The sequence below is a fragment of the Podarcis bocagei genome (assembly GCF_964188305.1).
Source record: "Podarcis bocagei genome assembly, chromosome: 4".
In the NCBI taxonomy this organism is placed as follows: Eukaryota; Metazoa; Chordata; class Lepidosauria; order Squamata; family Lacertidae; genus Podarcis; species Podarcis bocagei.
The window spans coordinates 94,869,212-94,884,516 of record NC_138128.1 but is presented as its reverse complement, the minus strand read 5'-3'; the positions used below and the strand labels follow the sequence as shown (position 1 = coordinate 94,884,516).

Genomic DNA, 15,305 nt, shown 5'->3' with positions numbered 1-15,305 from the left:
TTTAGTTGTTTAAATTATTTGGCTTCCCATGATCTGGGCTGAACAATGGGGGTGAAGACGCTCCTTCAGGTACACTGGGCCAAGGCCATTTAGGTCAGCACCAACATTTTGACTTGTGCTCAGAAACATACTGTGAGCCAGTGAAGATCCTTTAGGACCTGTGTTACCATATTTTTTGCTCTATAAGACTCACTTTTCCCTCCTAAAAAGTAAGGGGAAATGTGTGTGCGTCTTATGGAGCGAATGCAGGCTGCGCAGCTATCCCAGAAGCCAGAACAGCAAGAGGGATTGCTGCTTTCACTGCGCAGTGATCCCTCTTGCTGTTCTGGCTTCTGAGATTCAGAATATTTTTTTTCTTGTTTTCCTCCTCCAAAAACTAGGTCTGTCTTGTGGTCTGGTGCGTCTTATGGATCGAAAAATACGGTATAGGGTCCTGGCGGCCACTCCCAGTCACCAGCCTGGCTGCCTCATTCTGGATTACAAAGCAAATTCCCAGGGATGTGTAGTGGAACACTTGAAAAAAGAACATGAAATACGAGGTGCTTTGTACAAAAATCCTTTGACCCTTTTGGTCTAGCTAGCAAAGCGTCAGCAAATTATACAGATTTTGGAGCAGGTGTTTACAGAAAAGAAAGATAACTCCCCCTTTCATTGCCTTTCTTTCTTTCTTTCTTTCTTTCTTTCTTTCTTTCTTTCTTTCTTTCTTTCTTTCTTTCTTTCTTTCTTTCTCCTTTGTTAACTTGGCATCCTTTCTTTTCCCCACCCCCCAATTTGCATTCCATTTTTTTTCCTGGGGGAGAAATTTCACAACTGTTTGATCTGGCTTCAGTGTAACATACAGAGAAATGGAGAGCAGCTTAGGTGAGGCAGGTAATCACTTTACCTATTTGAGAGAGAGAGAGAGAGAGAGAGAGAGAGAGAGAGAGAGAGAGAGCGAGCACACTCCAAAAGTATTGCTTTCGTTTCTGATTGTTGTGAGTAAGATGAGTACTACTACTACTACTACTACTACTACTACTACTACTACTAATATTTTATTTATATCCTGCCCTCCCCAGCCAAAGCCAGGCTCAGAGCGGCTAACAACAGTAAAAATAGCACAGTTTACATAAAATCACAGTCAATTAATAGAAATATATTCTAAAATCAATTCATTCTAAAATCAATTCAGAATCAAATTAATGGCAACCATTGGGCTAGAGTTCTATGAGGATTACAGAAGGAGAGAGGGGGTCAGACTGTGCCTTGGCCAAAGGCCTGGTGGAACAGCTCTGTCTTGCAGGCCCTGCGGAAAGATGTCAAGTCCCGCAGGGCCCTAGTCTCTTGTTACAGAGCGTTCCACCAGATCGGGGCCATGGCCAAAAATGCCCTGGCTCTGGTTGAGGCCAGCCTAACCTCTCTGTGGCCTGGGATCTCTAAGATGTTTCTATTTGAAGACCGTAAGGTCCTCCGTGGGACATACCAGGAGAGGCGGTCCCGTAGGTACGAGGGTCCTAGGCCGTATAGGGCTTTAAAGGTTAAAACCAGCACCTTAAACTTGACTAAACTTGCTTAGGGCAGAAATGAGGAGAGGATGGGAGGAGGCAAACTACAGACCATCGATTACATGTTGGGGGCAACACTAAGTAAGCCAGCAAAGTTAGCTATTACAGAGTTACCTGATCTCAGGATTTCATTGTACAGTGATACCTCGGGTTAAGAACTTAATTCGCTCTGGAGGTCTGTTCTTAACCTGAAACTGTTCTTAACCTGAAGCACCACTTTAGCTAATGGGGCCTCCTGCTGCCGCCACACTGCCGGAGCACACTTTCTGTTCTCATCCTGAAGCAAAGTTCTTAACCCGAGGTAATATTTCTGGGTTAGCGGAGTCTGTAATCTGAAGCGTATGCAACCTGAAGTGTATGTAACCCGAGGTACCACTGAATTGTAGCTTTATCATAAAGCCAGGGTTTTTAGAGTTATTTTGAAGGAAAGAAGGTAACATAAGGCAGAAGCATGCAGGATAAACCAGTGTAGACTCAACCTCCCCCCCCCAAAAAAAACCCATTAGGGGCTGCAAATATTGATGAGACATGTGGTAATTTCCATCTCTTCCCTTTCTAGTTGGACTTCTTTTTCCTTAAGAACCTTTTCCTTAACAGTTGCTTTAGCAGGGCTGGGATTTTTACCTTCTAGATTGGTTGGTGTGGTGTTGCTCAGACATCTAATAGTTCTGCTGACAAACGGGGTTGTCTTTTGAAGCTCCCATGGAGCGTGATTGTTTTCGCTGCAAGGGATGCCTCCCGCTTTCAGGGAGATGATCTGGGGAATACCTACACATTTACACACCAGTCCCTACAGAATGAGCTAGGATATCACACTTGTCACTCCAGCTGTCTGCTAGGTCGTTGAATGCCGGAGTCACTCCCGTTCATTGGGTTACACATGAAAGCCCATGAGCAGAGAGCAAAGCATTTCTGTGCTGCGCAAGAAAGAGTTTGAAATAAAATATCCTGACGTGGCCGAGACCCAGAATGTCAGGGTGGGGTGGAGAAGGGGACACTTGCTGCTCTGGCTAAAAATGTTCCTGGAGGTACAATGTACATAAGGGAGATGTTTGAGCTGGATTCCCCCATCAGATGTATCCGAAATATGAGGTCAGTGTGTGAGAATAGATGGACAGGCTGAACAGGAGGGGGAACGGAGATGAGGTTATGAGGGAAAGTCTGCGCTTTAAAGCCTGCTCACATAGTGAGAGCTACGCATATCCTTTCCGTTTCCACGTTCTGTATTGGGAAAGAGGAGCCGCCACACTCTGTTTTGTTGTTTGGCCTGAAGATAAGGAAGAATGGCTGGGAGGAGGGCATATCTGTCTCCATTCCGTCCCCTGCATGTAGGCAGATTACATTTGCCCAGCTGCATGCTGGAATTGCGAGAAGCCCCTATGGGAATGAACTTGGCACGGTCCACCTTTCCCTGCAGCACACACCTATGGATTGCTTTATTGATCAGAAAAAGATCTATTCATCTCTTCATTCTAATTTTTTCAGCCCATCTTTGTAAAATAAGTGATCCAGTGAGGTATCAATGTGTAGGGAAGCAGGTGGCACTGTGGTCTAAACCACTGAGCCTCTTGGGCTTGCCGATCGGAAGGTTGGTGGTTCGAATCCCTGCGACAGAGTGAGCTCCCGTTGCTCTCTCCCAGCTCCTGCCAACCTAACAGTATGAAAGCACGCCAGTGCAAGTAGATAAATAGGTACCGCTGTGGCTGGAAGGTAAACGGCATTTCTGTGTGCTCTGGTTTCCATCACGGTGTTCCGTTGTGCCAGAAGCGGTTTAGTCCTGCTGGCCACATGACCTGGAAAGCTGTCTGTGGACAAACGCCAGCTCCCTCGGCCTGAAGCGAGATGAGCGCTGCATTTCATAATCACCTTTGACTGGACTTAACCGTCCAGGGGTCCTTTACCTTTATAGAATGCACACATATCAACGTATCTCAGAAATTAAAATTAGTACATTCAGAGTGTTTAATTTTAAGAGCACTTATGTTATAAGATGGCAGGTGCAAAGAAGAGCTCTATATCATCAGTGTATTGTTGACAACTTACTCTCCAACTCCAGATGACGCCACTCACTGGTTTCATGTAGGTGTTAAAAAAGCATGGGGGGATAAAAGCAAAACTCATGGCACCACCCTCAGAAAATAACCCAGGTAGAACTGGATTGGTGCCACCCAACCCAGCTTGGACAGTCACTTCAGAAGAATGCCACGGTCGACGGTATCAAAGGCTGCTTAGATATCAGGAAGAATTAACAAGGGCACACGGTTCCTGTCTCTCTCCCAACAGAGATGATCATACAGGGTGATCAAGGAATTTCCCATACCAAAACCAGGCCTAAACCCTGATTGAAATGGATCTGGAGTATCACAGATAGATTTTTGAAAAGGATAAAGGTAGTCCATGGGTTTTTATTAGCTATCTTTGAAAAAGCTTTGATACAATCTGTGTGTGTGTGTGTGCGTGCGTGCACACGCGTGTGTGCGCGCGCACACACACAGGGTTCTGTGAGGTAGCTCAGACAAATTGAGTGCTTTTCAAAGCAAGCTTGGTACTTGGTGGAAAGCCTGGTACTTGGCCTATAATTCTTGTTAGGAGAAAGAAGCTGCGATAAGCAGGAACTTGGTAAAATGCAATGTGCACATGTATAACAATAATGCTGTACCTATCTCATACTATGGTTCTGTGTGCTTCTGATTCTTCCTTGTGTTGATGGTTTTGGAAGGTTCCCAAATGTTAGCACTAAAGAACTGTAAGGTTTGTAGGATGATGGACTCTGCGTCACCTGTGTAGCTTAGTGCCTTATAGATTTGGCTTTCGTTGCTCATGGGCATAATCCTCTGACTCACTGTATACCCAGTACGTTTCCGAGCACGATTCAAAGTGTTGGTGCTGACCTTTAAAGCCCTAAACGACCTGTATACCTGAAGGAGCGTCTCCACCCCCATCGTTCTGTCCGGACACTTGAGGTCCAGCGCCGAAGGCCTTCTGGCGGTTCCCTCTCTGCGAGAAGTGAGGCTACAGGGAACCAGACAGAGGGCCTTCTCGGTAGTGGCGCCCGCCCTGTGGAACGCCCTCCCATCAGATGTCAAAGAGATAAACAACTACCTGACATTCAGAAGACATCTTAAGGCAGCCCTGTTCAGGGAAGTTTTTAATATGTAGCGCTGTATTGTTTTTAACACTTGATTGGGAGCCGCCCAGAGTGGCTGGGGAAACTCAGCCAGATGGGCAGGACATAAATAATAAATTATTATTATTATTATTATTATTATTATTATTATTATTATTATTCCATTTTGGCAGTTTTCTTCCCCCCCTTGATGCCTTGCTTGCCTTTGCAGCTCGCCCTCGGTTCACTCAGCCGGCCAAAATGAGAAGGAGAGTGATTGCCCGACCTGTCGGGAGTTCGGTCCGCTTGAAATGCATGGCTAGCGGGAATCCTCGCCCGGACATCAGCTGGTTAAAAGACAACAAGCCTCTTATGCCGCAGGTGATGGGGGAGAACAAAAGGAAGAAGTGGACGCTGAATTTGAAGAACCTGAAGCCAGAGGACAGTGGGAAGTACACCTGCCGAGTATTCAACAGAATTGGGGAAATCAACGCTACCTACAAAGTTGAAGTGATACGTAAGTACTGAAGCATCCTCACCTGGATGTACCGTATTTTTCCGCTCCATAGGGCGCACCGGACCATAGTGCGCACCCAGTTTTTAGGGGGGGAAATCAAGAAAAATAATCTTATTTCCACCCCAGCCCCAAAGAGCAGTGTACAGGATGCGCGCAACCTCTCCCTGCCGGAGGGGTTGCGCGTGGCTATGTCACAAGCCAAGGTAGCCAGCGGGATGGATCTAGCTGGCTGCTTTGGCTTCCTCTTTAGCCCCACGCAACCTCTCCCTCCCGGGAGAAGCTGCACAGGGCTAAAGAAGCCATAGCCACGTGCAGCCTCTCCCTGCCGGAGGGGCTGCGCACGGCTATCCCTGAAGCCTGGAGAGTGAGAGGGGTCGGTGCGCACCGACGCCTCTCACTCTCCAGGCTTCAGCGAAAGCAACGCAAAACCTTTGGAGCATGGAGGGCATGTTCCCTCTGCCCTTCGGAGGCTTAGCGTTGCTATTGTTGAAGTCAAGGAGCCTGCATTCGCTCCATAGGACGCACACACATTTCCCCTCAATTTTTGGAGAGGAAAAAGTGTGTACTATAGAGCGAAAAATACGGTAAGTCCCACTTAAATCAGATGGGTTTGCTTCCAGGCTTAGGACTCAGAAATGAAACGCATACAATGATGATCCCCAAACTCTACACCTCTTTGTGATGTAAATACTGTAGTGGACCCAACAACATTTAGAGAGGTAGTGTGTGCACAGAGATAAGTTTTATTGGCTCAGATATAGACCAGAAATGTAGACGAAGCTAATCAGAACTTTTCACAGCTATCTGACCGGGTCGAGTCTGTAAAAAGAGGCTAAGCAATTGGGAAGACCTGGGATGCCTGGAACTGTTCCTGATTTTGGACCCATAAAACGATTACAAAATCTTAGCAGCAGAACTCTTGGGACAGATATGCTAACCCTAAACGGATACTCTGCTGTCAGGAGAGTCGATGAGTAGGGATCCACTCTAACAGAAAGCTATAATTTGTCAAAATGAAAAGTATTTGAAGAGGTGGTAATTGTGCGTTGACGTTTTTATCACGTAAAGGAACACCGGAAAACGTTCCTTTTTCATATCGGCAGTGCTTTGTGTTTTGGGCTCAGTGACAGAAATGCTAATAATTGGGGGAGCTAAAAGTCACTGAAGAGAAATGGTAGAATCTCATCACTTGAATTATTGAAAATGTAAGGCTTGTGGGTGATTAGATCATTCCCACGTCACCACTATCACTGCCTTCCCTTGTGATTTTGTGAACTGTCTCCTCCATCTCATTTGTTTTCTGTGCCAAATCATGATCTGGTGTTACAACATTACTCTATGTTGACTCAGAAGACTATTATTATTATACTAGAAGAGAGACTGCAGGAGGAAAGCTCTGATGTTCTGCCCAACAACCAATGGGCCACATGGTATCTGCTATCTGCTACGTGCTTTTCCTAGGTGTTGCTTAGGATGGAACATAACAGTTACTAACCTGCAGTACCATGCACAATGTGACCTTATGGCAGTGCCATTATATTGTCTGCTTCGACAGTATGTATGTCCACTGAAGTGAGCACCACCACTCTCATTGATTTAATAGATCTGATTTGTACCCCTTGGTTTTTGGCGTAATAAAATTAGTTCTGCTGTGGAAATTCCCACATCCAAAGGGAATCATCTGCTCAATGATAACTCTTTTTCTGTGTAAAAATGTGAATGAAAAGCACATGTGGCAGGATTCTGTTTTGTGTTGAGTATACAAACCTGCCGGACATCTGGTAATGATGAAGAGGCAGCTCTGTGGAGGCAATAAAAACATGTGTTTACATTGAAACCGGGAGCAGAGACATGGAAATGAATCAAGCCTCATCTTAATGTCAGAGGCGGCATTTTTACTTCATCAAAACCAGGCAGCACTTGTAACAAGTTCTCTTCTGCCCCCCCCCCCCCATTTATCTTGGCTTTTATCAAGCCAAAGATGTAGATATCCTTTGTTTTCATGAGCTTTGGCAGGCTAAGAATGAAAGTTGCCAGACTTAGGCAGATAAAGGTTTGAAGGGTTTCTTAATATTTTGGCAGAAGGCTGAGGAGTAGTTCAGGATTTACTCCATTTCCTCACTTAACCCTTCTCTCTAAGCTACTGGTCACTTGTCACCTGCTTATCAAAATGTAACTCTTTCCAGCTTGTGTCTGCCACAAACGTGTTAGTATAATTTACGGCAGGGATGGAAAACCTTTTAACAGCCCGAGGGCTGCATGGATAACCTTTTAGGGGCCACCTGGCAGGGCTGGGCAGGACCAGAGACCAAATATAAGTGGGCAACAGAGGAAATGCTTACCGTATTTTTCGCTCTATAGGATGTACCCGACCATAGGACACACCTTGTTTTAGAGGGGGAGAACAAGAAAAAAAAATTCTCCCCCTCTCTGCTCAGCGCCCCTTCAGCGAAGCGGCAGGAGAAACGGAGCCCCTTCCATTTCTCCTCCCGCTTTGCTGAAGGAGCGCTGCGCAGCTCTCCCTCTCTGCTGAAGCCAGGAGAGTCTTGCTCTCCTGGCTTCAGCAAAAGGAACCTGAAGCCTCCGGAGCGCAGCGGGACCTCCCGCTGCCTTCCAGAGGCTTCAGGTGGCTATCCCTGAAGCCTGGAGAGTGAGAGGGGTCGGTATGCACCGGCCCCTCTCGCTCTCCAGGCTTCAGCGAAAGCAACGCGAAGCCTCCGGAGCGCGGAGGGAGCGCTCCCTCTGTGCTTCGGAGGCTTCGCGTTGCTTTCGCTGAACAAAGGAGCCTGCATTCGCTCCATAGGACGCACACACATTTCCCCTTAATTTTTGGAGGGGGAAAAGTGCGTCCTATAGAGCGAAAAATACGGTACTTTTGTAGGCCACATTTCAGCCATGCAAAAAACAGGTTCCTGCACATTCTTTTCCATCCTCCATTCAGGCAAGCAAGCAAGCGGCATTATCGCAGTGCAAGGCACTTGGGGAGGGTGTGAAGCAGAACCATTGTGGTTTCTCTGGGGCTTGCTCTTCTATGTGGTTGGTTGCTTTATCTTTAACAATACTTCACACCAGTTTTCCTAGGATGGATGTTAAGCTAACTGGCCTGCAATTTCCAGCCAATTCCCCACCCCCCTTTGGATACCCTTTTTAAAAATTGGTGTTATGTTGACCATTTTCCTGTCCTCAGATGCGGAGGCTGATCTTAGAGACAAGTTGCATGTTTTTGTTAGAAGATCAGGAATTTCGTAATTGAGTTCTTTAAGCACTATCAGCTGGATGCCATCCAGACCTGGTAATTTGTCAGTTTTGCTTTTGTCAACAAGGCCAGAACTTTGTGTCTCAGCACCAATATTTGTCTGAGTTCCTCAGACTCCCTTATTGTGAAAATTAGTTAAGCCACAGGGATCTGACCTGTATCTTCTACTGTGAAGACTTGCAAAGAATTCCTTCATCCTCTCTGTAATCTCCTTATCTTCCTTTAGCACATCTTTGACTCTCTTGACATCCAAAGGTCCAAGTGCCAGTCTCCTGCTACTAATGTATTGTCTCTTTTTTTAAAGCATCCCTTATTGTCTCCTTGCATTTCCTTTGTCAACATTTACATTCCTTTTAGTTCTCATTCAGACTAGATTTCTATTAGTAGTAGTAAGATTTTATTAAGGCTTTTCATAATACAATACAATAAAAAAACAAACTAATCTAAACAGAAACAGAAAGGTTTCCATTTTCTAAAAGAAGCCTTCTTGCCTCTTATAGCTACTTTGACACTGCTCATTAACCACACTGGCGTTTTCTTGACCCTTGTGCTTCTAACATTGTGGTTTTAAACAACTCCCAAGAGTTTTGCAGAGGTTTGACTCTCGCGATTTTACCTTTTGACCTCTTTTCACCATTCCCCACATTTTGGGGATGTTTCCCCTTTTGAAGTGAAATGTGACAGTGTTGGATTTTGCTGGTAATGGACCACATAGAAGTGTGGATGATTTAACAGCATTATAAAGGAAGGAAGGAAGGAAGGAAGGAAGGAAGGAAGGAAGGAAGGAAGGAAGGAAGGAAGGAAGGATTGGTCAGATGACCCCTCACGTGTAAAGTAGCCCCATAGTCTGCATGCTCAATGCATATGTGAAGCAGCTTAAAAGCATACTGTGCCTAAAGGTGAGGGGGAATCCAGAGTTCTGTTAACAGTCCGTCATAGTCCATCAGAAGGAAGATTTCTGAATACATTAAAAAAAGTTGTTTGGTTTGTTCTTACTTCCTCCCCCCCCCCACAAAAAAATTATTGGTTTTTACAATGTTATAGACAAACAAACACACAAAACAAACAAACATGCCAAACATAACAAACATAAATCATAACCTTATTAGAAATAACAGTTATTAACTTTGTAGAGTGACTTCCTCGTTTCCCCTTCGTTGAATTTCATTGCATGTCCTTATAACGGTTTTCCAAATCCCAACTTTTATAGAATTTAACTTAAACATTAACATCTTTAAATCTTCTCCTTATAGTATTAAACATAATATTTTATCACTTAACATAAATACAATCCTAAGCCCATTAAAAATCTGGAAGCTATTCCGGCTAATTTAACTTAACAAATTTAGCTAAATAATCATTAAATTTATTCCATTCTTCCTGATATTCCTCCTCCTTCTGGTCGCGGACTCTAACCGGTTTGTTCTTACTTCCAGAGAGAACAAGATCCAAGCCAATTCTTACCGGGACACATCCTGTGAACACAACGGTAGACTATGGGGGGACAACCTCGTTTCAGTGTAAGGTGAGGAGTGACGTCAAGCCTGTCATTCAGTGGCTGAAGAGAGTGGAGTATGGCACTGAGAACAAATACAATTCCACCATCGATGTTGGGGGGCAGAAGTTTGTGGTGCTGCCTACGGGAGAGGTCTGGTCCCGTCCTGATGGCTCCTACCTGAACAAGCTCATGATCACAAGGGCTAAGGAAGAGGATGCTGGAATGTACATCTGCCTAGGGGCAAACACCATGGGATACAGCTTCCGAAGCGCATTTCTCACAGTGCTACCAGGTGAGGTGCTAGGTTATTCCCTTGTTTATTGAGCACTAGCCTGTCCTTCATTCGTTCCTGGAGTTTATTGTTGTGGCCATTAAAATGGCCTGGCTGAGTTCTAAGGCAAAGCCTACACAGAAAGTTCCACTCTCCTGTACAGAACACCACTTCAAAAAGACAAAGCTAAGGTAAAATACTCAACTGTAGGTCAGAAACGTGAAGATAATGTCTAATATTCCATGTGTTAAGATGTGGGTGAACATATCAGACGACACAGCGGTTCTTCAAACAGCTCTTGTTTATTCATAGGCCAGGACAGAACTGAACTGAAGGGTTCAGTCAGCCTGCTTATATAGAGCTCCAGTACAACGTAACTGTAACAATTTTCTAAAACTATCCAATCACTGAACGTCACTTTCAATCCCTTATTTGCATAACTGTCTACAGTATCCCCCTGCTGGCCCAGGGTGAGAACTTCAGCACATAACACCACGAAATACACCCTACAGACAAGCATCAAGAATTCCCTCTCATATTCTGCTTATAGGTCAAATGCCAAGAAAGTGAGTTCTTCTTAGATGAACCAGCCAGGTGCATTTCAACAAGGCGTCTTCAGTGAATAAACATTTGTAATCTTAACACAAAACCCTGTACCAATAATAGTGCCTCAGATAAGGTACGAAATATTGTTTAAAAAACCAGTATGTTATACAACCTTACCATTCACCCATAACTTCAGTATAACAATTTCAAAACTGGAATAAATAGTAGTCCAAATTCAATATATTTAAATTCAGCACAAGAAATAAAAAAGAGAAGTTATTTGAATTATAAAAAGAATATAGTCCAAGATTACAACAGATTATACTAAGCATATCTTGCTCAGCGTTAGCTACTTGCCCCTTTAGTCTCAAGTTCTATTACAGACATCTGAAGATTATTATTAATTCTAAAAACCATTACGAAGACATTGCCATGAATCATCATCTAAAATCATTAAGCCTGACGAAGGACCCGTCAGGAGGGAGGAGGGAGAAAGGTTGTTTTCTGCTGCTCCAGAGAAGTGGACACGGAGCAATGGATCCAAACTACAAGAAAGAAGATTCCACCTAAACATTAGGAAGAACTTAGGGCTGCCTTCAGATGTCTTCTAAAAGTCTGGTGGTAGTTGTTCTCTTTGACATCTGGTGGGAGGGCCTTCCACAGGGCGGGTGCCACCACCGAGAAGGCCCTGTGCCTGGTTCCCTGTAACTTGGCTTCTTGCATTGAGGGAACCGCCAGAAGGCCCTCGGAGCTGGACCTCAGTATCCGGGCTGAACGATGGGGGTGGAGGCGCTCCTTCGGGTATACAGGACCGAGGCCGTTTAGGGCTTTAAAGGTCAGCACCAACACTTTGAATTGTGCTCGGAAACGTACTGGGAGCCAATGTAGGTAAAACACAATTCAGGAGAGCGTGTGCAAGCTTCTGTGTGCCTGGCATCTGATCTGAATCTCCCTGGCCTGCTTCTAATTAACCTTTTTGCTCTCTTGCTCTCTCTTTCTGTTCCCGTGCAATGGTCTGTCCAGATCCTAAGCCACCCAGCCCTCCCGTGGCTCCTTCTGCCAGCAGCCTTCCGTGGCCAGTGATCATTGGAATCCCAGCTGGAGCTGTCTTCATCTTTGGAACAATCCTTCTGTGGCTCTGCCAGACCAAGAAGAAGCCATGCTCTCCTCCCGCGGCAGCGCCTATGCACAGGCCGCACCCCCGGGACCGGGTCTGTGTGCCGCAAGTCCCCGACAAAGACTGCATCTCCTCCATAAACTACGAGGAATATGTAGGAGCCCAGCAGCAGCAGCAGCAACAGCAGCAGCTGCTGAGCCAAGGGTCTGCCCTGGCCCCAAACATGGCTTCCAAAATGTACCCAAAGATTTACACGGACATCCACACTCACACGCATTCACACATTGAAGGCAAAGTTCACCAACACCAGCACATTCATTACCAGTGCTAAAAGGCTACGCGGAGTTTATCCTGCGGTACACACTGTGCAGACTTCTTTGAGTCAGCAAGGTGGGGGGGAAAGGAAACCAAATTGAACAAAACCAATTATTCCCAAAAAAAGAAGAAGCGATTTTTGCAGAGAAATGCGGAGAAAGGGTTTTGTTGTTGCTGCTGTTGCCGTTTGTTGTTACTGTGACAAAGGAATGATGAAGGAATTCCCAAAAGGTCAAAGGCAAATGCTTGCGCCCCTGGAAAACGGGAAACTCCTGTTGCAAAAGCCAGAGGGAGAAGGGAAAGGAAGCTGGGCCTGACCCTATCCGCCCACCCCCAACCTCGGTCGCTGCTTCTGCCCTTCAGCCACCTGTGGAAGCCCGAGGCCAGTGTGGCTCCATCCTTTGGCACACGCAGAGAAGGTCTGATGGCAAAGCAGAACTTAGACACAGAAGCATTTGAGTGACAGTGCAAAAGACGAAAAAGGCCACTGTGGCCGTTTCCGGGGGAGAGAGTTCTATTTAAAGTTGTGTAATGCTGCCTGATAGTTAGCAATAAACAAGCTAGTTGTGAATGGGTGACACTCTTTGGCCCGGGGGGGGGGGGGGGCGGCTTCCTTTTAAAGGACTTGGCTCCCCTTTCCCCCAATTGCCCCAAAAGCAAAGGACAATGTTGTACAACTCACTATATTTATATTTAATTATAATAAGGATAATCATGCTGGTTTTTGTGAACACGAAAGAAAGGAAGAAACACAATCCCATTATGCTGCCCTCGTCTGCGATTGTCAGATTTTTTCAAGATTTATAGTGGTGTGCCTCTGAGCTGACAAGTGATAATACAAAACAAAGTTAAAGACGGTTCTTAAAAGAAGAATAAAAATTGACTCCAGGGAATTATGAATATGCTGAATATGCACTTGTGGGCATGGGGGGCGAGGAGGGAGGGGAAAGGGGGATCATTTTGTTATTTAATTCATTTCAGTTTGGGGTGGGGTGGGGATACAGCAAAACTGGACCATATTTTCCAATGATCTAAACCTTTTAAAATCTATATAGAGTTTTAACAGAAGACATGTATATTTAATTTATTTTTAAAAGAAAAAAAATGTATGATATTTGTCTCAAAAACAGGCATTTCTATACATATTTTTGATCAAAAAATAAAGATTTTTTTCCAGGTTGTTATAGATGCTAGGTTCTCAAATATAAGATATATAGCTTTTAACAGTACTTTATTTAGGATCTTGAATGTCATATATTTGTTTGGTTTGTTACAATGGCTTTCTGCTCCCCTTCTTTTCTAGGCTACTCTCCTGTGTTTCTTTCTGTCTTTGTTCTCAAGATTGTTCAACAAATCTTGTTCTTTGCAAAAGAAATCACAGATTATTTTCCAACAAGAAGGGACTTTAAACAAATAGCTGGTGCTTATTGATTTCACTCACGAAACTGCCAAAAATCAAATATGCAACAGTGGTTAAGTTTACTTCTGAAGGAGAGCTTACATTTGAGATCACGCCCCCTGCATGGATAGTATTTCCAAAAGACCCTTTTTTGCACAGTAAGTGTGCAGCCATTATTCACGTGATGCAGAGAATCCATCCAGTCTCCTCCTCAGAGTAGCAAATCTGTTGTCTAAACAGTGCATTTTTCTAGGATTCCAACAATGCAACATATATTTTTTTAATTGCAGGGGAAGTGCAGTTTCCTCCATGTGAGATTCATTTTGTGTGCTGGGTAAAATGTCAGACTCCTTCGATGCCACTAGCGACACAACTCCCTCACTTAGGTCTGTGGCATGTTGTGACCTCTTCTAGGGTTATTTTTAAACAGGCGCCAAAAGCTCTGTGCTCCCTTTCTGTGTGATTCTGTCGCACGGGTAATACTGTAGCTTCAGATAAAACTAATGCAAAATGGGGAGGCAAAACAGCCAAGCTATATCGGCACCACCGCACTAGAGGTGCACATGCGCTTCTCGTCTCAGTTCCAGGGCCTGTGCAGAAACCCATCAGTAAGCTGCGCAAGATAGTTGCCCCGAGAGAGGGTAGGGGAAGAGGGGGGCAGAACTCTACTCACCTCCATGATACCCAATTACCGTATTTTTCGCTCTGTAGGATGCACCGGACCATAGGAGGGGGAGAACAGGAGGAAAAAAAATATCTCCCCCTCTCTGCTCAGTGCCCCTTCAGCGAAGCGGCAGGAGAAACGGAGCTCCTTCCATTTCTCGCTCTCTGCTGAAGCCAGGAGAGTCTTGCTATCCTGGCTTCAGCAAAAAGAACCCAAAGCCTTCGGAGCGCAGCACAAGTTCCCGCTGCGCTCCAAAGGCTTCAGGCGGCTATCCCTGAAGCCTGGAGAGCGAAAGGGGTCGGTGCACACCAACCCCTCTCGCTCTCCAGGCTTCAGCGAAAGCAATGTGAAGCCTCCGGAATGCGGGGGGAGCTCTCCCTCTGCGCTTCAGAGGCTTCGCGTTGCTATCGCTGAAGCCAAGGAGCCTGCATTCGCTCCATAGGACGCACACACATTTCCCCTTAATTTTTGGAGGGGGAAAAGTGTGTCCTATAGAGCGAAAAATACGGTAACCCTGAGCAATAGGATTTGGGGTTAGAAATGTGACCTATTATAGCCACCTCTCTTAAATGGTCATTCCTAACCACAGGTATGCCAGTGCTGCACATAGGATAATGGAGGCGTGCTGAGTGTTCAATGGTAAAGTCGCCAAAAGAAGTGATGAGCATTGGTGTTCTATGGGAAGTGGGTCAAAAAATGAAACAAAAACATGACGGATGATGGAACGCAAACTGACGTGTGATGGAAGGACGACATTTGCCATTCACAGCCTGTCTTATTAAGGCCTCTGTTCTTTTTTACCATTATCGGTGTGTAATTTTTTTTTTTGCCTGTGTATTAGCTCATGGTTTGAAGAATCGGGCCTTTCTTAATTATTGCCGAGGGATTTTCATGTACCTCTACGTTATCTGCAATAGGCATAGTCTAAATTTGAGCGGGATATAAATTTTATAAATAAATAAATATAAATTATAAGCATGTTTAATGTGTTTAAATCCCATTAAATTCAGAGGAATGTATTTCCACGTAGATGCTGGCTGCCCCAACTTTCTTGCCACAAACCTTACAAATT

General features: G+C 45.0%; 1 protein-coding gene across 2 annotated transcripts in view; it reads left to right on the top strand.

Moving 5' to 3' along the window:
* The window catches only part of FGFRL1 (fibroblast growth factor receptor like 1), a 181,004-nt gene extending 167,648 nt beyond the window's left edge, over window positions 1-13,356 (top strand). For both annotated transcript variants that reach the window (XM_081191723.1, XM_081191724.1), the window contains exons 5-7: window positions 4,883-5,167; window positions 9,860-10,213; window positions 11,762-13,356. In XM_081191723.1, coding sequence (XP_081047849.1) covers window positions 4,883-5,167; window positions 9,860-10,213; window positions 11,762-12,186 — 1,064 coding nt within the window. In that variant the 3' untranslated portion in view covers window positions 12,187-13,356. The remainder of the gene's footprint in view (window positions 1-4,882; window positions 5,168-9,859; window positions 10,214-11,761) is intronic.
* Window positions 13,357-15,305: the final 1,949 nt, after the last annotated feature.